Raw genomic sequence first — 23,938 nt, 5'->3', positions numbered from 1 at the left:
CACGGAGGAAAGGTCATTCTTCTGCCATGCCTCAAGGACATTTTTCCTAGGAGCAGTTTCCAGGGTGCACATCACCCAGAGCTGGACAGGCCTCTGCTTGCAGTCAGATGTGACAGGTATTGGGGATTTCACATTGTTTTCATACAAAACATTGACAGGTCAAGACGTTTCGCCAGCTTGGTTTTATCTTGGGTTTAAATCAGCTAATCTGCAGGATGAATTATTTGTCTTTTAGCCCAGCCAGACTCTCAGCAACAGGAATTGAAAGAAAGCTTCATCATCACCTGCTGCTCATTAGCATTAGCCCAGGATTAGCAGCAGCAACCTTAGCAGCTTTGCTGGGGGGGTGGGAGTGGGGTGGTGAGTGAAGGACATTTTCATTTTATCATCTCAGCCATTAACATAGGGAATTTTAATAATGTCTATCTCAATAATGAGTCAAAAATAAATATTTTTTAAACCACACTAAGTCAAAACTCCTATTTTTGTACCCAGATTCTCACTTGGACACATGAATATGACAGCAACTTACTCTTGCTAAGAAAGAGTTGTAACCATGTGCACTGTGTTTGGGGGAGTGAGGCCAGAGATGGGAAAGAGAGGTAAAGGGGAGAAAAGCTCCTCTTGACAGGTACCTTCCCAACATGTCTTTCAACATTGCAAAATATCACTCATTTTAATCAGGGAGAAATCAGGAAAGATTACACTGCATATTCATTAAAACATATTCTGAACAAGCCAAGTAGCCTCCTGTCAGTGCTGAGGAATGGCCCCAGCTTGCTGAGGGGAGCTCACTGCTACGTGCTCATCTGATGTTCAGATGTAGGGAGGGAGAGAGGGAACCAATCTTCCTGTCTCTTTTTTCAGTCTCTCTCAACTTGTTTTCCATAAAGAACTTTTGCTTTTTTCTTCTTGCCAAGGTTTGGAGGCAGTGAGCAACTTCTGTTAGGAGCCCCTCGCATCCCCTCTGCCCAGCCCCAGGCATTGCCTGGGGGCAGCCCACAGCGGGATCTGAAACTGAAGGGCGAGGAGGAAGACAACACACTTCTCCTTAAAACAAGCATCACAAATTTCACTCTAAAAGTTTTGACAGTGTTTTTCTCCAAGGGATAAACAGGATTAAATTTGCAGAAGATGCTCTTCAAAACCAGTTTATTTGTTCTCCCCAGCTCAGTTCTGCAGTGAGAGAGTTTTGAGAGGCTCTTTTCCCTTGTACAGCAAAGACTCCTGTCCATAAAGAGACCTTGATCTTGCAGCACTGCTCACATGGGGTACTGTCAAAACCAGCATGCTGCAGATCAGATTCTGTGCAACCCATGAGTTACAGAATAAAAGGCACTTTTCTGACCTGAGAGTTTTGATAAACTTACTGTGCAGTTTATTCTGACAGAAGTGCTTATGCTGCTGACTTTGCCTGTGGCTAGAGCACACACTGAAGATGACATGGGTCATACTCCAACACACAGACGAGAAGTGGGTCAGAACACACACTGCCTGTCCAGCACAGCCCTTGCTGAATAACGTGGGGAAATCTGATTGCATGGACGATTTATCTCACAGTGATGCCTCACCTCTACTAAGCAAAATAAACAAAAAGGCTACTCTTATTTATTTCATGAAGCATCCGGACACATTACAGGTATCAGTCTTTCCTCGATTGTTAAGTCATGATCAAGTTGTTATTGTGTCTTTTGCAGGAAGATGTCTATTACAGAAATGAGACACAACCTGTTGGAAAGCCAGCCCTGACAGGCTCAGCACTTCCCCCTGGCCGCACCCCAAAAGTGCTAGAAACAAAGTAATTAAAGCACTAGAGCACGGGCTGAGTCTGGTTTCCTGGGCGGTGGGGATTATTTTTATTTTACTAACGCATCACGGCCCTGTTTATTTATTGAAGAGATTCACGCCGTGTTCCTGCCGAGCTGCGCCAATCCCCGCACTGAGCTCGGCATTCCCTGCGGAGGACCAGAGGCACAGCAGCCGGGACTGCTCCAGAGCCGGGACGGGACCTGGGCTGCGGAACCGCCCTTGAGGGTGCCTCCTGTCCCTCCTCGCTGCCCCGGGGCTCGGAGCCGGCCGCCGCATCCCCGCCCATGGGACAGCAAGGTGTCCCGCCGGGACCGCCCGGCCCGCCGGGAGCCAGCCCCAGCAAGGCTCCCCCGGGTCCCATCGCCGCCCCGGGAAGGCTCCCCCGGGTCCCATCGCCGCCCCGGGAAGGCTCTCCCGGTCCCCATCGCCCCCCGTCCTGCTCCGCGCCGGGCTGGGGGGCAGCGGCCCGGAGCAGCCGGAGGAGGAGCCGGGCGGGGCTGCCCTCGAACCCCGCTGCACACCCGGCTCCGCTGAGCGAGAGAACCCCCAGCACCTCTGAGCCCACACGGCCCCATGGCTCCCAGCCGGAGGTTTAGGATGTTCTCCGTTTAAAAGGGTGGGGGAAAAGCTCTCCGAGCCGCACTTTACCTTTTCGCGGCAGACTCTGCCCGACCCCGGTGCACCTGCGGGGGTTGTGAGCAGCCTTCTCCCCACCTGGAGTTACACCGTGACAGCCTCTCCTCATCCACCACAGCCTGAACCTGTAACTACGAACTGGGGGGTGGGGAAAGAACCCCAGGAACACCCACATTGCTGTAGGTTACATTTAGAAGGAACACTGGTGTATCCACTCCTCCAATAGGCTCCGTACAGCCAAAACTGTCAGCAGCCCTGGAGCACGGCCAGCAGGCCTGGCAGCAGCACCGAGCACCACAGCCACACAGTCACTCTGCTCACAGCAGCCCCAAAGGAGCTTCATGTAGGAATCAGGCTTTTTCAATGGTTTTTCTAATGCTTTCTTTTCCACAGAAAACTATTCCTGACCTGTGAGCAGAAGTACCACATTCACACCTGCTACACCTGGAGGAATGATGTAAGGGGCCTGTTTTAAAAAATATGTTTTGTTATTATGCTATTATTATTATTCTGTGCCAGTACTAGCAGTTACACAGAACTGAGCTCTTTCAGTCAAAGAAGAGCTTGCACACCTCTTCCCACACAAAACCTAAGTGATCATTAATTTTTGAATTGTACAGGCAAAACACAACCTTGTGTCTACCTCACAGTATGCAGTTAGGAACACATCAACTGTTAAATAATAAATAATTTCAGCCAAACTTAGTAAGCAAAGTATACTCAAGTTTCCCCAACAGTGCTTCATATATCAAAACTATAAGGATAAAAAAAGCCTTGCTGCTTTGCAGTGCTAGGTAATTTTTATTAATTTCATACTACTCCCCTTTCAAAAGGGCTGTTATTCTAGATTTCCAGTTCACTTTTGAGAGAGGATGTGGACAAGTGAACAAGAGGTGTGGGAGTACTAAATCATCAGTGAGGTGCTTTGCATGGGGGCAAAGGCTTGTGCAAGTCACGCTGGTCCCAGGCAGTCAAAGGACACTTGACAAAGCCACAGCCTCAGTTCAGAACCAGGGGCACGAATAGAACTGCAGAAATTCAAGTGCAAGTATTCATCTATTATGAATACTTGCACTGCAAGAATATGATGCAACAAAAACTATGAGGCAGGAAAAAAACAACAAAACCTGAGGCAATTTGAGTGTAATAAAACTTTAAGTCAAAGGAAAATATTTCGCAACAATTTTAATCTCAAGATTCTTCCAATCTGCAAAAGCCCAAATTTGAAGTATGTGTTGTAAGTGGACAAAAAGGCTGACCCTGCAGTTTCAATCAGCAAATGTCTACTGTGTTCCACAAAAACTGATCTGACATTCCTCAATTAGTCAGAAATACTGATAATCTCTTAATAATTTGATTCAGTATTTTTGTCATAGCCGGGACTGGGTCTTTTTTATTACTATGTGAAGACCTGATGGGGTAGAAATCCTGATGATGTAGCTACACAAAAAACAGGTCCAATACAATTCACTTCAAAATAACATTCACAGATGCATATTATACAGCATAAGTGTAAAAAAAGAACTGTGCACATTGAAGTGTTTACTGATTTCAGAGAGAACTACCTGTGTGCAGTCCAAGACAACATTCAACCTTTAATGGTACTGAAATCAAGGTTATGAAGAACAAATGGCAGTCTAACTTCAGACCAGAGATTAGGCTGAAAGATGAATAATCAAAAGAAGATGCAGAGTTTTTCAAGTAATATAAATGGTACCAAAGTGAAGTGAGCCTTACAATTACAATAATTTCAAATGCAAGTCTGCAGAACAGACTCACAATGTAATGACCATTCCATAAACTTCTGTGCATTCAACAAGAAAATACAAGCAAAATGTTTACTAGCACATGGTGGCAGAAGAACAGAACGAAATTTTAGCTTGCAGCTTTGCAATCCTAAAAGTTACATACTTGTGTCACAGTAACAGTCAAGCATACAGATAAATGCAGGTACCTAAACAGCAGAGTTTCTACAAAGTCACCCTCATTTTTTAAGCTGATGCTCTTGATCTTCTAAAAAAGGAACTGCAGCAACTTGATGGACATGGAAATGAAATGGTGCATGTCAGAGACTTAGTGCTTCAACAGATTTTTCATATCAGTGAATCCATCTGGATTCCCAAACTTGTTTAAAAGGAAGAGTAGGACTTGTTTATGTTTTTCAAGCTGTGGAACAAGCAGAAAGAGTTAGAAGTATACAATTCTGGGGTTTATTAAATTGCTGATTTCAGATCAGGGTAGATGCTAATATGACAAACTCAGCTAAATACCATATTAATTCAATAAATAGATTTAGTTCCTTTCTGTTGTAGAATCTTCTGGAGGGGGAAAAAGCTAACAGAACTGTAGCTGATTTCCCCTTGTCCATGTATGTGTCACTCCCCCCCTTTTTCCTCCTGAAGCAGCTTCCTTAAACCAAACTGATTAAGTACTCAAATTAGAGATCAGCATCTTAAATTAGATAACAGAGAAAAGTGCCACTCCTGAGACTTCAAACACTTGAAAAATGAAGTAAGAGGTGTCTGTGGGGCAAAGTACAGACTAATGAAGTCTGAGTGCTCTAAACACCGTCCTCCCTCAGCTTCAGGGTGCTCTAATTATCACCATATATAAAAAAAACCTGAGAACAAGTGTCAGGATACATTTCACTGAACTTCCATGTTTCAGTAGCTATTATTCCCCTTAATCCCATTTGCTTCCTACACAGGGTTTCTTTTGAATTCTGGAAACATAAAAAAGGAAGTACAGCTTGGAGTGAATCTTACTTGCACTTTTAATTCCTTGCAGCAGCAGTTGGTCTCACCTTCATTACCTACAAAAACCAAAGTGAATGAGAAAAATACACACATACATTCCTTTCCTAATTTAGGAGGTGACATCTGGCATTGTCCAGGACTTTTAGAAGGAAAAGTCATTTAGCCACCCCGTGTGCTTACAAGTTCTTCAGAATAAGCAAACTGAAATAATCAAGCCAAAGTATGTACCTTGATGTTCACTATGTGAGTTTTCAGCACTGCAGGATGTGACCAAGCCCTCCTTTAGCAGTTTGTCAGCTACATTCACATAACCATCATCCAAGTGTTTCTCCACTGTTACTAAATTAACATTTCCATTAATCCCTTTCACTGTAATTGTAACATGTTGCTTCAATAATAGTTTTTTCAACTTGTCAAGCACTAATGGAGACCACTCAGCTTTCTCTATTCCTGCAAAAAAAGGAAAATCAAATTTGTTATATAAATAATTCCTTTAAGCTATAACTGGAATCATACATACATGTTTTGGAAAATATGATACTAAATTTTCCTAATATAAGTAGCTTAAATTCTAGACATAATAAACTAAAAACATGTTTTCTAAACCAGCTTTCACCATGCTTACCAATATCCTACTTCAGATCATCATGTTGTTTACCAGTATTACGGAATGAACACTACCACCACAACAGGTAAAAAATTATAATGTTCAAGAAAACCAGTCAGGGGTTTTTGGGGTGGAGTTTTTTGCTTATTTTGGGGAGATTTTTTTACCTGCAAGTGAACATGTAATTGTCTGAAAAGGCAGCTTTAAATAGGTATCGGTGATTGGCAGCACCTTTGAAAGGGGTAAAGTTTCTGTGTTGCCATAGTCTCCATAGAGAACTTTCACTGCAGACTGGGAAGCTTCCAGAACAACAGCTCTGTACCAATTGCCATTACCTGAAAAGATTGGGACAAGAATGGTCACATGTGACGAATCATCTTATAAACACAGATTATCCCAAGAACAAGAAACTGTAGAGTTTTTAAAGAATTTTTAAATACTGTGGTGGATATATAAAAGGCCAACTGACAAGAAGCACAATTAAGAGATCCATAGGCACTTTCAAGTTGGTGGTTTTCCTTTGTCTAAATCAAAAATGAAAGCTGTGTTTTACACTGGCCAAGGAAACAGAAGGACAAACGACTGTCTCACCTGAAAACTGAGCACAACAGGCTTCACCCAGTTTTGGTTGGAAGGGCTGTTTGTTGCAAGATCTACAATAGTCTTCCAGTGAAATCAGCTCCTTAAGGAGCTTCTTTTGATCTACAGGAAAAAACCACATTCACTAACCACATCTGGGTACAATGAAGAGCATACTTAAGCCCCCTGCTCTCACCTTTGACATTTTTTTATATTTTCCTACTGCCCAAGATACATTTCTTCACAGTTCAGTTCACTACACACATTAATTTTATTAATTAGCTTCAACAGTGACCTCCTACTGGTATTGGGAACAATGAACACTTTTCTTACCTTTATTTGGAACTGGTACAGCATAGAACAAGTCTGGGCTTACAACTTCAGTTACACAGACAGACATGGTTTCATCTACAGCCAATTCAATTGACTTCCAGTGCCCAAGTGAGGTTGCTAATAGAAATTGTAAGAGAATGCAGTGTTACCACTGTCCTCCAAGCATACATATATTTTAAGGAACTGTTATTTTATTTGATATTTATAATGATTTTTTGAATTTCAGACACTTCCCTTCAGGAAGACAAATATAAATCAAGATAAATAATGCTTACTTTGCTGTTCATAAACTGTTGGCATATAAAAGAAGCTAAAGTAAAAAACAGCTCAGAAAAAATAAGACCTTGAAAAGCAAACTTGAGAAAAGTTTCAGTCACAGAAAACTTTTAATTCTCTGATTCCTACAGAGTCAAACAACATTCATTTAAGACACAGTGATTTTTAACTTTCTCATTTTGTCTGTAATGCCACCTGCAGGGCAACTGGTGTTCAACTGTAAGAACTGACAATATACCCAAAACTTGCATTGATATTAACTGTAGTTAAACAAGAAAATAACAGCTAACGGCTGGAATACTGAAAATTATTGTTAAATCTAAAAGTTAACATTCCTTTAATTACCTTTTTGGTCAACAGATGTGTTTGGAAAGTTATTTTTATCTTGTAGAACTTCCTTTACAACCAGGTTTTCTGAACTTAGTATCTCATTGATAATTGCTGGACAATCTGTGGAATTATCAGTAAGCATTACACCTGCCCCAGCTTCAGAAAGGGAAGTTACTGTGGCTTGAAGCTCTAAGCCTGAAGTGTACATATGAAATCTTCTTGTAGCTTCTGGATTCCATTTGCTGTTTCCAGGCTTTATACCTGGGAAGTAAGAAATGTTAAAATATCTCCATTCATTATTACTGACTTTCTTCAACATAATGATTTCCTTTAAAAAAAAAAAAAGTACTTTAAAAAATTTCTTTAGAGCATACCCTGAAGTATCAAGGCTACTTTTACTACCCTAGGGCAACACATTGTTCTTCATCCTGTCAACTGTTCTCCCTCTTCCTCCTTTTTTCTAAATTCCCACATTTTCTCAGGAGTCCCAAGTCTCATCTTCTATATTTTATGATTCAACCAAGTAAATCCTTTGCCTCAGCATAAACAACATTATTAAAACTGGTTTTGGATCCGTATAATCAGGCCTTTTCATCAAAGGAGCAGACAAAACCTAAGTGTTTTAATGGTGGGTGTTTAAGGGGGAAACAGCACAAGACACTTGAATAAAATGAGGTTTTGAGCTTTTTCCTTTTTCCACATTTTTCATTTTTTAAACCAAGCAGACTACACCAGAAAGAAAGAGAAGCTCTGCAGAATTTTGAACTGTGTGGAAAAAGAATTTTCAGAATTGAGAAATAGCAGTACAGTGCCAAACTGTTCAGGAATCAAATAAAAGAGAACTGAAAGGCCACCTTGCTTCAGTTAAACAGATTAGCTCCATTGCCTGCAAAAATTTTGACAAATAAAGTTGCACAAAAACACAATTACTCCTAGGAAGGCAACAACCAAAAACCAGTAAGCATTACAGATGAAGCAGAACTAAACAAGCTCCTTTTGAGCAGTAAAGCAGTAAGCAAAGTCCATGCAGATCACTCCAGAGAACTGGCAGGAGCTCAGAGAAGAGAAAGCAAACAAACTCAGAAGAACAGAGTTCTGCACAGTATTCCCTGTCATCACCTCCTTCCCCAAAGCAGCAAGTCTCTAAATGCAAGAGCTCTTGCAAGAAAAAATAAGATTCACCTGAGAGCCAGCATTTAATTGCTTGAAATGGAAGTTTTAGGAATGAGGACGAGATCTGCCGGATATTCTCCCGTGGTACATCCTCAGTGTTTCCATAGTCCACAAAGCTCACTCGAACACTTCCATCTGAAGTGACATTTTGCACCACAGCACGGTACCAGTTACCATCCTCTAATTTCAAAGAAGATTAAAAAAAAATTTAATGATTACTTCACACATTTGCTACCAGCTTTCACTTGTTAGTAAATAAACATAATTCTTTGCTGTCCTCTACTAATGTAAACTACCAGCTAATTTTTCATGTTTACCCTATAAAAAACAAAACTATTTTAGTCTGTTACTTGCCAGAGTAAAAAGCACAGCAAGGGTCTCCACTCTCAGGCTCAAAAACATCTGGTGGTGTTTTCTGACAGTATTCAGACAATGATTTGTTAAGTGAGTTTAGAGCAAGTAACTCTGAAAATTAGAAAGAAAACCAAAGAAAATTAGAAAAAACCCCAAAGATGAGATCAATGAAATGAGCTGACTTGAACTTTATCAATGCTGTTCACTCTACAGTTTACTTGTAAACCTTCAAATGTATTCCTTGACTACGTAAGTCAAGGAACAAACATCCCTCATTTTAAGAGCTGCCCCTATTTTTTGTTTGAATGCCTTTAGCTCCCTCTTCAGCCACTGAATTTTGTCACATTCTTTTTCTAGCATTTAAAACACCAGTGGCTATCAGAAGTCTTTACACAAACTTCTGGTAGAGAAACAAGATTACTTTTTAACTGATCCAATAGGAAGTTGTGTCTCAATGGCTGCTAATTGTGTTGCAATTATTATATCTCTAAGTTTTTCTAAATTACAAGAGTGTACTAGAAGAGAACTCCAGTAAATATTGTCTTGGCACAGGGAACAAGTCTCTTATTTGCTTTTATTAACAGAATCACTAAATCCTGAAGATAGTTTAGTCCAGCATCAACCCAGCACCACACCATAGTCACCTAAGTACCACATCCAGATGCCTCTTGCACACTTCCAGAGACAATGACTCTACCACCTTCCTGGACAACTTATTCCAATGCCTGGCTACTCTTGCAGTGAAAAAAAAAAATTATATCCTTTGGCTAGGTTATGGTAACTCTTTCACTTTCCTCTACTGCTTATCTTCAACATTTTCACATTTCAATACCACGACCTAATTTCTTTGTCACTCCATTTGTATTCTTAGATAAACACCTCAGAGGTAAGCCTTCATGCTGTAAACTTACTTGACATAGTAGCCCATTAGAACTATACTAAATGACAAACCAGGAAGCAAAGAAACTATCAGAAAGAATTAAGCTGAATAAACTTACCATGGCTGTTTGAAATCTGACAGTAGAATTCCCCAGGATTGTACACTGTACATACTATGACATTGAGTGTTTGGTTAAGAGTTAATTTAATCCACTTGCACATTCTTTTGTTTGATGAGTCCTCTAGAAAGGACAAAAAAAACACAGAATGAAAAGAAATTAAAGTAACTTTTACAGGAAAAAAAGGAACATAGCATGCTTCATAAGAGAAGCCAGGAATCTTCCCCAAGATTTCAAAGAAATTCAACGTAACTTAAGTAAAAATCTCTTGCATTGAAGCTTTGGTCACTAAATCCAACAGGACAATTTAAGCATAGACTTGAAGATTTATAAGCTACTACAGTCAAATTTTCAAGGACTAAGTATGTGGGTTTATGCATAAAATACAGGACAATGAAGATCACAATAGAGCAAATATTATTTGCACTAATGGATTAGGGCATAAGAACAAGCAGGTAGTAACTAGTCACAGCCTACTTCAACTGGAAATTTTAAGACTTATAACAAGAGTAAGTACCAACTTCCAAAAGCAGGCAGTTACAACTTTGTTAAGCATGCACACCTGGACACACACAGACACACAATTCTTTACTGTTAAGATGCCATGGCTGAACTTTGGACTTGTGAAAGCCAGACTTGATGAGCCAGACTGAAAAGCTCTTAGAGATAAGAGCTTGCATTCTCTGCACCCACTCTAGTAAGAGGTAAACAGGAGGCAAACAATGCCAGGGCAGCAAGATGTGCTCACACTCACCCTTGGCTTGCTCAACATCACTCCCTCTGGCTGCTGGTAAGGCCATGCTCAGTTCCTCAGCTGCAAAGCCCTCCTCGATGAGAAGGCTTGATACATTTATTACTGGAGTACCTGATGCATCTGTAAGCTCCACCACGGATTTAGAACTCTCTTTATCCACTACTTTTACTATCAACACTTTGTCTTTCACCAGTTTTTTCATGTAAGAAATACCTTCTGAGGTCCATGCTCCTAATGGTGGCTTTACACCTAAAAAATCACATAGCATGGAAAGGTTCTGAGGTCAGTCCAATTCTCACCAATGTGTGGACAGGTACAACAACTGCAAGTACATTCTGAAATATTTGCCACATTTTGTAGATATGCCATGACAGTTAAGAATTCTGGAAATAATGCCTACCATTACCTCCATCCTTCCCCATGTTTCAACCTGAGATGCTACAGGTGTGTTGGTTATGTAATACCACTTGTTCTCCCTGTATCTAGTTTGAAACTGCTAATCATTTACTTCATACCTGCCAGGCTACATCTTATGGCTTGAGCTGGCAAGTCCATTAAGCTTGGAATTATAGGACGAAGTCTGGTCAGTGGAAGAGAGTCAGAATTACCATAATCCATATAGTCCACCAAAACAGTGTCTTCAGAAGCATAAGCTGTAACAGCAGCACGATACCAAAGGTTGTCTTCTACAAAGGAAGACAGAGATGTAATGTCTGAGAACAGAATGATTTTTTTTGACAGACCAATATAAAAATACATCAATTTCAGTACAGCTCAGGACTATCAGGTGTTGGCTAAAGTAGCATTTTGAGAAGAAGTCCATCAGAGTGGCATCATTCCATACAATCCCATTTCTTCTGTGCTTTTTTTGGGGACTGAAACTTTAAAGATATACTTACCTTAACCCTGGGGAAACAGTACTTAGCAACATAAAAAACCCAAACTTTCCATGATCTCTTAATAAACTATTCTAAATAATCTGAATCCAGTGTTAACAGTTTGCTCAATAAAGGGACATTTTAAAGTTGGTATTTTACAGATACTATTTTTCAAATTACTACCTAGCATTACCCACAGCTAAAAATCAGAGATAAATAAATTCTATATAAAACATTTCTAAACACAATTACAAAATGTATCTTTTTGATAACAAATTTAAGTGACATAACTTAGTATTTTGACTCCATTTTTACCTGTGAACTGGGCACAGCACACGTTGCCAGCAGCAGGACGGAAAGATGGACTACTGGGAATTTTGCCACAGTATTCATTAAGAGATACTTCAAGCTCAGCAAGTTGACCTGATGTTAAAATACATAGGTTTTGGAACATGGTCTGTCTTGCAATTACTACAAAATAATTAAGCTCAAAGCCTGGAAGAACATCTTGTAGTCTAATAGAGAGAATTTCAAATGTTTAACATTGATCAGACTAGGATTCTTCAATCATTAACATCCAAGGGAGTCCTCATGTGTGTCTGAGGAATCACAGCAGGGAACGGACAGAGAAAACCAGTGACAGATTTTTTCAGCAAAGGGACAAAGCTGAAGCCAGTGCAAATTGAAAGCAAGCTAGTGGAGGCATGCCAAGAAGAAACCAAGGAAGACAGCTCTTCCAACAACAGGCAGATGATGAGGCAGTTCACTTCTTCCCAAAGGACACACTTTGCTATTAATTACCCAGAATTAAAAGGCTGCACATGGACACAGAAGAAAAATTCACCTTCCTCCAGCCACGCCCTACGAAAGAGAAAAATGCCATACCAGGCACTCTACATCCCATTTCCAACCCATCACTTACGGGCACTTTGCATCCGCTGACAAAAAAAGGTGTCTGGATTTTGAATGTGAGAAACCACACCAGAAAATTCATCTCCAATACTTAAAGAGACAAACTTGGTAATCGAATTAACACAGTGAGAAGAGTCTTCATCCTCAAGTATGGTTTTTTCACCTCCCTTTGAATGGTTTTCTGATACTGCACATAAAAAAGAAAAAAGGTTGCCCATCAAAAGCTAGCTGACTTTGAAAATATAAACATACTGAAATAGTTTATTCTTTTTATTGATACTTTGGACTTTGAAGGCTCCTGTCACATTATGAAATTAATGCTCACATAATAATCACTATACAAATGTTTTATACTATTAAAATCTCTATGAGCTAATGTGAGCAGGGACTTGAAGCTCCATTAGCCAACATTTTTAAGTTTGAGGTGATGCTAGTGAGCAGCTAGAATATCATGCAGCACAGGAGCACCTAAAACTCCCCAAGTTTAGTTTGGTTTGCTCGCTTACCTCCTGGAGAGTCTACTTTGGCATCACTTCCTGAAGTTAAATGAGACTTCATTTCTAAAGGAACTTTATCTAGGCAGTCTTCTAGAATACAGATACAAGAATAAATGATTTATCACACAAAATAGCCATCAGCTTGTTTCACTTCAGAACCATCCTCTGAGCCAGATCTGTATTCTTATCACAGGGAGAGCATGTTCTACTTATTTGTTCAGCACTTAACATTTAAAATGCAAAACAAAGGTAATTCAGAGTAGCTCAGCTACTTGAGTTCTCTGAGCACATTCACAGCTCCAACTGTCTGACTTCATAAAATGAGCAAAGCAGTAACAATCAACATTTACTTGCAGTCACTAAAAACTGTGAGCTAAAAAACTCATTACTGCTTTTTAGACACCAGGATTCATAACTTACCTCATTATTTACAACACTGAGTATGTAATGATTTAGTCAAGATGTCTTTGTAAATCTTGGTTTCTCACCTGTTATATACTCCATTTCTGATGCATGAAGCAGCATTCCAAACTTTCAATACCATTACTTTCAAATTAAAACCTCAATACAGGTGTTTCAGCTGCTTATAAAGTCTGGAATGAATGCATGGAACATTTCAAGAATGCAGTGACATTTATGTGATCTTTTCTCCAAAAGGTTGGCAGGTTACACATCACTTCACCTCTAGTGTGCTGTGAAGCTCCCAAATGTGAAATATGCCCAGCACAATCCTTAATCAGTTGAATTTACAGGGGACTAAAGAGAACCATCCTTTGACAGACTGCACAGTATTACATGGAGATAAGCTTCCTGCACATGAGCAAGTCTAGCAAGCTAGGAGCACCAACCATCACATCTCTGAATGTTTCTGTGGAATGCAGATCAACTTAATGAATATGGTCTTGGCACTACATTGTTCCTGCTCTGCAGCCAGAGGAAAATCTAAACAATAGTCTTGCACATGACAAAAGGTACACCTTGCATGTATTGATCTGCTTTGACAATCAAACCCAGCTCAACTGAAAATCAGAATTCTTACTCCTCAAAGGTCTTGTGCTTGGCTTGTCTCTCATTGAAGCTTGCAAAGACAGAAATATAAATATGCTTATAGAGTTCTCCAACTGGCTACAGCAGTATCCAATGATTGTTCTTTGTCTGGAATACTTAGTGAGCATGTATGAAATATCATGAAAGCTGGTAAAATCCTGCATGGAACTAGAAATTGACACTGTAATTTTTAAAGAGTTAAAAATGCATGAGGAAAGAAACAAAATTGTACCAAATTTTCATGCATCTATTAAAACAGAAAAATAAACAAGATGATCCAGAACACAGTGAAGTTAATACAATTCTACTGGAAAAGTAACCTTACTAAAATTTAAGGTTATTAAGCTTAGCAAGGTATTTCAGGCACTGACATTTTATGGAAAGGTGAAATAAAGTAGAAGTGAAAAAAAAAGTCAAGGGAGAGGTTGGGAAAATGACAAGAGAGAGGAGGGCAAAAGAAATAGAGGGGTTATCTTTTACAGGTGTTAGGGAGGGGTGTGAACAGAAAAGCCTTAATTATGGTGAGTTTTTTTACCCACACAACCAAGCACTCACCAGAATCTGGAAGTACAACATCTACAGCAAAACTCAACCTCACTTCCTCCTGCAATATATCAACACCAGTTAGTGAATACTGCTTTCCTATGAGCTGAAAAAAAAAGCTGGCAATGCCTTTATTCCATCCTTTTCCTTTTGGATCAAAATGGGCAAAGAAACACTTAATGGCCTGGAAATATTATAATTAGAACAAGAGGGGATTATTTCCCCCTATCTAAGTGACTAAATAATTAAGGCCTTCAGTAATATCACCTTGCACATTAAAGCTGCTGTTGGGGCTTCAATTCAACTAACTTCTGCACTCTCTTCTAAAGCACTGGGAAATTAAGGCAAAAATAAAGAATCCCCAGAAGTTGAATTACCCTATTTAAAACAGGTACAAGTTATGTTTAATATGAAGCTATTCAGCTGTAGCTCCTTGTAGTAACAAAGTTCAAGAAACACTGCAGAGATATACTGAACATCAATGAAGAACAAGTGCTGAAGACTCACACATTCACCTCCTCACTCCTGTCTTACAGGACAACTCAGCTAAAATTCCCACTTATGATGCTCTCATAAATAAGAATCTAATTCCACTTGCTTCCTCATAACCTTAACACCTCAGAGTTGATTAGAACTCCTGTTTTATCTGCTGGCATCCATTTTTTAAAAGTCTAATAATTTAATGTAAGCCACCTTAATACCCTTCAACATGTAATCTCTTACTTCTGCAGAATTCATGAGAGCTTCAGAAGGTGAACAAGATAACAAAACCCCATCTGCTCTTTGAAAATCAAGTGATTGCAAATTTTTGATTCATATTGTACAACCATTTGGTATAAAGGGCCCTCATCATCAGTTGATCAGTTTCATTAGAACCCAGCCACAAGCACACACACTACAGGAACTAACAGCATGAGCTAACAGAAGTCTCATGACATGAAGCCTCCTTTCCACATTCCTTCAAAAAGCTAAACAGATGAATAAGCTACTTCAAAGAAGTACATGACAAAGGAGTTCTGCAGTGCAAGCAAGAGGCTAGCTGGAGGTATGCAAACTTATTCACCTTCATAAATGTGATCCAAAAAAATCAACTCCTGCAGAAGAATTCATAGAAAGACTGGAAGAAATGTTTGGCTCAAAGTTCAAGAGAGGCTTCAACACATTACAGAGGAGAACTGTGTCATCTTCAGCTCCTTCTACAGCAAAGAAACAATAGCTTATCTGCATCTGTTACTGTATACTACATTAAATGTATTTGTCTAATAGATTTCCTAGACTCTAAGAGCCAGCTCATTATTTCTTTACAGAAACAAGACACCAGAATTTTTCTGAATTGGACACACTACATCTGCTTCCTTTCCACACTATTTCTCTAGCAACATCATATATGTCTTGATTTTTAACTTTTTTCACAATTTTTTTTTTTTCAAAAAACTCCCAAGGTTGTCTGATAGTGCTTCTAGGAGCTTCTAGGAGCTCCAGAAGTAACAATTTTCTGAATGCTTCTCCCAATAGCTTTTCATTTGAAGCACTGATCTTTCTAGAAGGAGCAACTTGTTCCTTTCCTGTCCAGGTTAAATGAAGCACACTGCCACTCACTCACAGCACATCCAGTCAAGACAGTCAAAATTGTATGACATACCTTAAGATAAACTCCTGTCTTGGTTTTGCTATTACTTAAACTGTAATCAAAGAAAAAGATGTCAGTTTGAAGAACCAAAGACTGGCAAGTAGCATTAATAATACAATCTACTTGCAAATAGATAAAAAGCTGTGTTTGTAGTATGTGATTTTTGCCAACCCTTATTCCTCATCCACTAAAATGCAGAATTACAAATATGGCAATATGTAATAATGACAAACATAAGATAATGCAGTACTAGCTTAAGAATAAGCACCATATTTTACTGTAATAGTGCCTTCCCATGGTCGTTTATGTTGTAGAGGCAGGGACATTGTCTTCCTGCGAAGATTATTTGGCAGAACTTTAAACAAACTTACTTCTGTTTAAGGGGATCACAAACTACTCTATGTGCTGGCCAGTCTTTTTTCTGACAATCTGCAGAGCAATAGTATGTTTGCAGACACTGTGAGCATCTGAGCTTTCCTAAAACCAAAAGAAAAGACAAGAGAAGTCTGAGCAAAACACATTTTGGAAGGAACAACAGCTGTTTAAATAACTGCTTTACAAAACAGCTCCCCTGCAATTCTAAGCACATACAAATAGGTATTTGTATTGACATACAGCTATCAGACCTTGCTGCCCAAATATCCCAAATTCCTTCTATATTTAAGGGGAAAAACCCACCACTTTTGATAAAGAAATGCTCTCTTCTGCTTGTCAGTTCTGTTACTCCAACTATGTTCTACACTTGTGCCTGAGAGTTAAAAATATTTACCCATTTAAAGACATTTCTGAGCAAACCTGATCTGGTTTCACTGATAGATGTACTGTGTGTCACAGGCTACAGGACTGCAGGCACTTACCAAACAGACCACAGCGATGGCAAGTGCCCCCTTTAGGGGGTGGTACTAACAAACTCAAGAAACTCTTATCATAGCAAATAGAAAAAGCACTCTTAGAGGAACATTGCAATTTCTTTGGCTTCCCATTAATCCAATTAGAACGTGACACCTGTGGAAGAAAAACCTGAAGTCATTCTTACAGGAAAAAAACCTCCCCATTAGGGTAGAAATATTCTAATATACAAAAACATGACAACAAAAGGAGAAAAAACTTCTAAGTTCTAGAAAGAGAAATACATGCTGATAGTTCCTGCTACCTAGAAATGCTCAGAATACTTGGGGCAACTATAAAGTGAAATAACTCACAGTATTTCCTTTATCAGCTGCAGCTATGCAGTTCTCTCTACCAGTTTTGTCTTCCATAGAACTTCCTAGAAGCAGAAGTATTTGCAAAGGGATCTGATTAACAACACCAACACATGGCTATGTTATGGAATAATTGCAGGAAGAAACAAGGCTCTTGGCTACTCCTACTATTCTGCCAGCCCATTTGAGTGAATGGAGATGCTTGGACACACTCTGGAAGTCACTTGTTTTTGTTCTGATACCACGTTTACTCAATCACGCAATCAGTGGTATTATTAAAACAACAGTTTCACCTTCTGTGCTTATCACTCAATACTGAGAAACAAAACACTCTGACACGAGATTCTGACTTTCCAGTGAGTGCCTTATAAACCTTGTGGTCTTTGCTGTGAGTTTTTCTTTACCAAACAACTCTTAGAAGACTTTCAACTAAGCCTGCATATCAATACAGCAGGAACTCTGTTTTTATAAGTGGGCAACTCATCCACCTACAAAGAATTTGTTTCTGTGCTAGGCTACGTAATGCCCTCAAATCTTGTTCCAGTCTGGCAGGCCTGTCCAAGGTCTCCACTGAGACAACATAAAGCTTACACAGCCTTTTTTCCCACTTGGAAGCAAGTAAATCATGTAAACTCTGCCTGAACTAAAACCCTTGCCTAACATGAAACCAAATTTCATGAACTCTCCAGACCCAAAATGTTTGCACATAAAGCTAGTTCAGGTCTCCCAAATGAAGCCTTTCCTTCTCCCCAGCTTGGAGTAAGAGAACATGGATCAGACAGTACTGAGGCAGTTAAGAGACAAGAAGCATTGCTGAAGGAACTCCAGCTCCCATGTATCGCTCCAAATTCCCTGACACCTCAATTATCCTGGTGGGTTTTTCAGTTTCTGAGGCATTTCAGCAGGCACAAGTTTGGATAATTAGGAATTATATTTACAAGCCATACTCATAGTCATGATGTGTATCAATAATAAATCATATACACAATCACAGAAGAATAAAGTCAAGATCTCTGTCAAGCTTAGGACAAAGTCTCTCTTATTCCACTTGTGCTGTTGTTAAAACTTTCTGTACTGCTTCTACATTTGTCAAAAATACGCTGTATTGTTTGCTTACAAAATATTGGATTTTGTTAAGTATTTCAGAAACTCAGCCTCAAAACTCAAAGCTTTTTAACAGTAAGTTTGTACCTGTGACCCAGTTGCTTAAATCTGCATCTGCAACTTCATTATGTTGACGATTAAGTGGTTCTGCCATCATGTAAAGGTTGACATTAGAGTATGACCAAAGGTGGCTGTGGGCCAGGTAACTGCAAAAGCATGGATTTAAAGATTAATTCAGGCAGGCACACAAATTAAAGTATTTTTGGGTCATATTCTGAAGATATATTTAAGCATTCATTCTGTAAGGCTAATTTCTCTACAATCTATTACTTTTGTTTGCACAGCAAAACACTTTCTGCACTAAGGAACTCAACAATTAATACTGCAGATTAAATGATGAAAATTCCTTTAGAAGAGGAACACACTGACAAATAGGAGCAGCCATCAACACCTGCACATGAAGCTCACTGTGTGTCTGGAGGAGACCTCGCTGTACTTTTGTTAAAAAAATCAGTAGTAATAAAAAGCAGAGGCTGCATTCCTGGGTTGCTTATACCCGGGAGCCTGAGGGGAACCACTGCCCGAAGAGTGGCTGCCTGAGGGGAAGCAAAGCCCTGGGCTCTGCCGAAATGCATTTTCAGCACCTGCTTTCTAAATGCTAAGAAGCAATATAATTGTTTTAAATTAAAAATACAGGCAAAAACAAACTAAAATGAACCTGCGAATAAAGCAGAGTAGTCTTCTAAGTGACACTGCAAACTAACTCCACCAGAAATGTGCTTTCAACAACCTCAATTAAAGAGGTGTTATTAAAATTAACTGATTCTAAAGTGATTTTTAAGTGATTAAAATTAAGTGATTTTAAGTAACTCAGAATAAAATTAGACAACCCCGTCCCACGGCCTGCACCCAACCCTGCCACCTCCGGCCTCTCTCCCCTCAGCAAAGCGCTCACCCCCGGGCCGTCTCCGGCTTCTTTCTCGGGGGAAAGCGAAGCGCCCACCCCCTGTCCGCCGCCCCTGCCCCTCTCGCCCCTCAGAGCAGCGCTCACCCCGGGCCGCCCCTGCCCCTCTCGCCCCTCAGAGCAGCGCTCACCCCGAGCCGCCGCCCCGCCGTCGGCGCTGCCCCACGCGGGAAGCAGGGCCGGGCGCGCACTCGAGGACCGTCGGCGGGATAGAGGAAGCAGCGGCCCCCGCAGGCCAGCGCCGTCTCCAGGCGCTCCGGCGGGTCCGCGCCGCTCGTTCCGCCCCGCCCAGGCGGGACCCGGTGCTCAGGGGCGGAGCGGGGCATGTGCTGCCCGGCCGCTCGCAGCCCGCGGTGCGGCCATCGCGGCCAGGGAGGCGCGCCCTGAGGAGCTTCCACTAGTCCGGGTTATTCTAAACCCCATTCAATCTGGATTTGAACATTTTCAGGGATAGGGCATGGGGCATCCACACCTTCTCTAGGTAACCTTTTGTCAGGGCCTCACTACGCGCAGAGCAAAGCATTTTTTCCCAATACCTAATCTAAACCCATCCTCTCTCAGTTTGAAGCCGTTCCCCCTTGTGCAGTCACTACATGCCCTTGTAAAAAGTCCCTCTTCAGCTCTCTTATACCTTTAGGTACTGGAAGGTGCTCTGAGGTCTTCCCGGAGGCTTCTCCAGGATGAACAGCCCCAGTTCCCAGCCTGAGCTCATAGCAGAGGTGCTCCAGGCCTCTGAGCGTCTTTCGGGACATAACTACCCATGGTTGAACCAGTAACCACAATTTGTTTCCTACAAATTCAGAAAATGGCTGTGAGAGCTATGCAAAAATCTGAAATTTGATACATAAAATTGATGCATTTGTATTTTAAAAGTATTTGAATTTTGCCCTGCGTCTGAGAAGACATATATATTTTCATTTTCCTTTGTACTTTTCCCTCTTTCTTTTCTATACAAGGTGTTTTTCCCTGTTCTTCAACTTTTGTCTCCCACCTTCATGTCTCTATCTTCATGGGAAAATATACTTCATCCTCAAGACTGCTGCAGTTTTATGCTACTCCTCAGACATGATCTCAGATGTTCTCAGTGCTGTGCAATTAAGCTTTCACCAAAAAATAAATTAATCTGATCTATTTTAGTGCCTACATTGTTGTACTTATTATTAAAGTGTATAAAATCAGTGATGGATTTTATTGTTACATGTTCTGTACAGCAGGGGAATAATTATCTCTGTTCACAGAGAAGTAGCTGAAGCACAGCTATTTTGCCTTAAGTCATTTGGCATCTGGCTGTGACAGCGTTTCAGTCTAAATTACCTGTATTTAAGTCTAGGATCCTGTCTGCCAAACTAAGCATTCTCAAAAGAAAAGTGAACAACACACCTGATAGCTGCTGAGTTTTCTCTCAGCGGTTTAGATACCGCCTACTAAAGTCAGAGGAAAGACTCCTCCTGCCTTACATGAACCTCCAGCCCCCAGCTCCAGCCTGAGCAAAGCTGAGTGGATCAGAGGCTGCTCTTGCAACAAGAAGGAAAATTAGGTAGGAATTGGTGGGATTTCAAGAAACCCACATGCCAAGTTGCTCAGCATTGCATGTCAGAGTAGGCACACCTGTATGTGGGAGACTGGGGGATTGTGGGATTGTGAAATGCAGGAATCATACAGCCTTCATCATCTCCCTGCCCCTTGTTCCTCTGTCCCTAAGATCAGCCTAGTAATCCTCATGCCTAGGAAGAACTAATACCAGTAAGGCACTAAGAAATACTCCTCTGTCATTCGAACCTCTCTCAAAAAAAAAATTAGGCTTCCTTGTAGCTTAAAACATCTAGACAAGATGACCCAGCACCATGTCCAGTTGAATCTTAAAATTGTCCAGCCATTGGGGAATCCACCACTTCCTTGGGGAGATTATTCCAAAGCCTGTTTTTTCTTATTGTGAAACATTTTACTCCTGTGTCTAATAGGAATCTTTCCAGAAGTGATTTGTGTCCATTACCCTTTGTCTTTACCATGGGAATCCATGTAAAAAAAGAATTTCCATCTTTTTTGTATGCACTCTTTAAATACTAGAATGTGGTGATAAAGCCTCCCCTGAGCCTTCTCTACTGACAGCTGAGCAATCCCATTTCTCTCAGCTGTTCTTTCCATGCCAAACTTCTGAAACCTTGATGTCCTTTATGGCTCTTCGCTGGTGCCTCTCCAGCCTGTCCCCATCTCTGTTATGTAGCAGGGACCAAAAGTGAATGCAGCATTTCAGGTGTAGCCTGGCAAGCACTGAGTGGGGCAAATACTTCTTTATCTGTGCTGGTGATGCCCTTGTTGATGCAGCCCAGCATCCTGTTGGCTTTCTTTGCTGCAGCAGCATCCTGTTCACTCAGGGTGAGCTGCTTGTCCACCAGGAACCCCAGATCGTTTACACAGTGCTGCTCCTCAGATGGGTAGATACCAGCCTTTGCTGCACTTCTGGATTATGTTGTACAAGGTACAAGACATTACACTTGACCTTGCTGAACTTTATGATGTTCTTGTTGGCTCTCTGCCAGCCTGTCCAGGTCTCCCTGCAGGGTAACTGAGTGTCTGTCAGAGGTAACTGAGGAGAATGCTCTTAGCACGGTGGCTGATCAGGAGCGACATCCCAGGAGCTGCACGAGGCTGGTGTGACTGGCCTGCAATTGTTAGAAAGAGCTTGAGCTTACCTGCATGTAGGTTCTGTAATAACTGTACCAGTGTGTCACTAGCTCCAGGATCTAAATGCCTAGGAACCAGCTGAGACACCAGTGTGCTACATGCTGAAAAAGGACAGTCCAAGCAACATAAAATGAACAGAATTTTTCCCAAATGTAACTTGCTTAGAGCATTTGAGTGATCATAGTCACACTTGGGATTTGCCATGTATAGATCAGATGTGATGGTGGTGGCAAGCAGCTTCAGCAGAAATGCTGTCCTCACCTGACACGTGGAGGGAAGATGGGGCTTTGTGAATGGTGCTCCTTGAACACCCCTGGCAAACTGTGCTGGCTCAGAATAAAATAGTTACACAATGAAAACAATTCCCAAATGAAGAAAATAATAACTCTTTGTGTAGTTTTGTCATGATGTGAAATGCAGGAATCAATTCAGCCTGCAGTAATTACATTCCAACAGACCAGTCCTCTGACAAATGCAGAAGATGGGAATTGAGCAAGCTGGACTCTGCTGCCAGCTCCTCCTCGGCAGTGCCAGACATGGTCCTTTGACACCGGTGGTCTCAGAGGAGTGTGGGGTATCACTCAGCACATCTGCTGTTTAAGCCACCTCATTGTTCTCCCTTAAAGTGGAGTTGCTAACACTTTAGCTGAAGGAGAAAAAAATAGCTTTGTAAGCCCTTTCAGTGGGCAAAGTTATAGAAATACTCTGGGTGAGTAACAAATGTCATCTGTAAACTGAGCAATCAGATGAACATTTCCTTTCCTTTTTCTTATATAATAAAGCATAAGCCAAAAGCCAGAAGTACAACCTTTTGAATATGTGGGCCAAATTCTGCTTCTGCCTCTGCAATGCAGAGCTTGTCTGCAGCAGACAAATCTGTTGTGTAGGACTGTCTGTCTTTCAGATGGTAAATTCTCTCAGGAATTGTTTTCCTCAGCATTTGTACATGCCAAATAAGAGCTATGGCTGGCTAATTAAGAGGTACAGTAATTAATTTTGATTTAACACCATGCAAGTGGTTTGGGGAAGGACTCTCTCTGTGACCTGTCATTGTCATTCTCTAAGTATCTGTGGCTGCCTCCTGGGGATAAGATACTCTTCACATGAAAATGGGGCTTAAGCACAGGTATTATAAGAGTCAGAACTGTGAGCATCAGTTCTAGGACTGAAGCTGTGGGCAGTCTATTCCTTTTCTTTGCCTTTAAGGAAGAACTGCACTAACCAGGCTCTATTTTCTTAACCTGATTTTAATCCTTCTCTAAAAAAAGCCCAGAATAAAAGGCAAACATCAGATTAAATTCTGCCAGGTCTGTTGGAACACACTAAACACATACAGGTAACATCAGTGGGACTGCAGACAAAGTGTACAGCAAGGTAAAAGCACAAATCTTAAACAGACTGGGGCCAGAGTATACTGATGTCTCTACAGTTGTCTTTAAACATCTAGAAGACCAAATAAGAAAAGAAGCATTTGGGCACTGAAGTGACTGTGTTACAGAGCAGCAGTGTGACCTTTGCAGCTCAGCTGCAGAACAGCAGCAGTAGTGGCAAAGAGCCCTTTCTGAAAGCAGAGCTTAGACTTGTGCTGCATGGCAATTAGCAAGTGAGTGTTGCATGGCACTGCTTTCTGAAAAGAGACAATTTTTACTTATCTCTGTTCCACATCTGATTTTTTATGTATTTTTAGAAAGATGGAATGCACAGTGTAATTTGAGCAGAGCAAGGGCTAGACACTTGCCTTTAAAGTGTTATTTGGAGGTTTAATTTGAGGGCATGAGTGCTCTCTGCAACCTACTTCCATTTGTCTTTTCAAATTAATGTTTTTAAAGACATATGACTGACTCCTTTGCTGCTTAGAGGTGATGGCTAGG

General features: G+C 40.8%; 1 protein-coding gene across 1 annotated transcript; it reads right to left on the bottom strand.

The window, feature by feature from the left end:
- Window positions 1–4,518: 4,518 nt before the first annotated feature.
- Window positions 4,519–22,605, bottom strand: TDRD1 (tudor domain containing 1). The gene is given in 25 exon segments (XM_041415542.1): window positions 4,519–4,611; window positions 5,211–5,257; window positions 5,430–5,651; window positions 5,976–6,143; window positions 6,400–6,499; window positions 6,710–6,837; window positions 7,342–7,587; window positions 8,509–8,679; window positions 8,854–8,964; window positions 9,852–9,974; window positions 10,606–10,854; window positions 11,121–11,291; window positions 11,799–11,906; window positions 12,406–12,582; window positions 12,902–12,982; window positions 14,495–14,543; window positions 16,125–16,164; window positions 16,484–16,589; window positions 16,970–17,117; window positions 19,137–19,208; window positions 19,470–19,594; window positions 19,597–19,680; window positions 19,683–19,779; window positions 21,671–21,842; window positions 22,514–22,605. Coding segments are annotated over 25 exon segments (3,180 nt in total).
- Between the last annotated feature and the right edge of the window lie 1,333 nt (window positions 22,606–23,938).

Source organism: Onychostruthus taczanowskii, unplaced genomic scaffold, assembly GCF_017590055.1.
Source record: "Onychostruthus taczanowskii isolate IOZ18803 unplaced genomic scaffold, ASM1759005v1 scaffold5, whole genome shotgun sequence".
Classification (NCBI taxonomy): domain Eukaryota; kingdom Metazoa; phylum Chordata; class Aves; order Passeriformes; family Passeridae; genus Onychostruthus; species Onychostruthus taczanowskii.
Note: the sequence above shows the minus strand (reverse complement) of the source record. Positions and strands in the feature narration are given on the sequence as shown.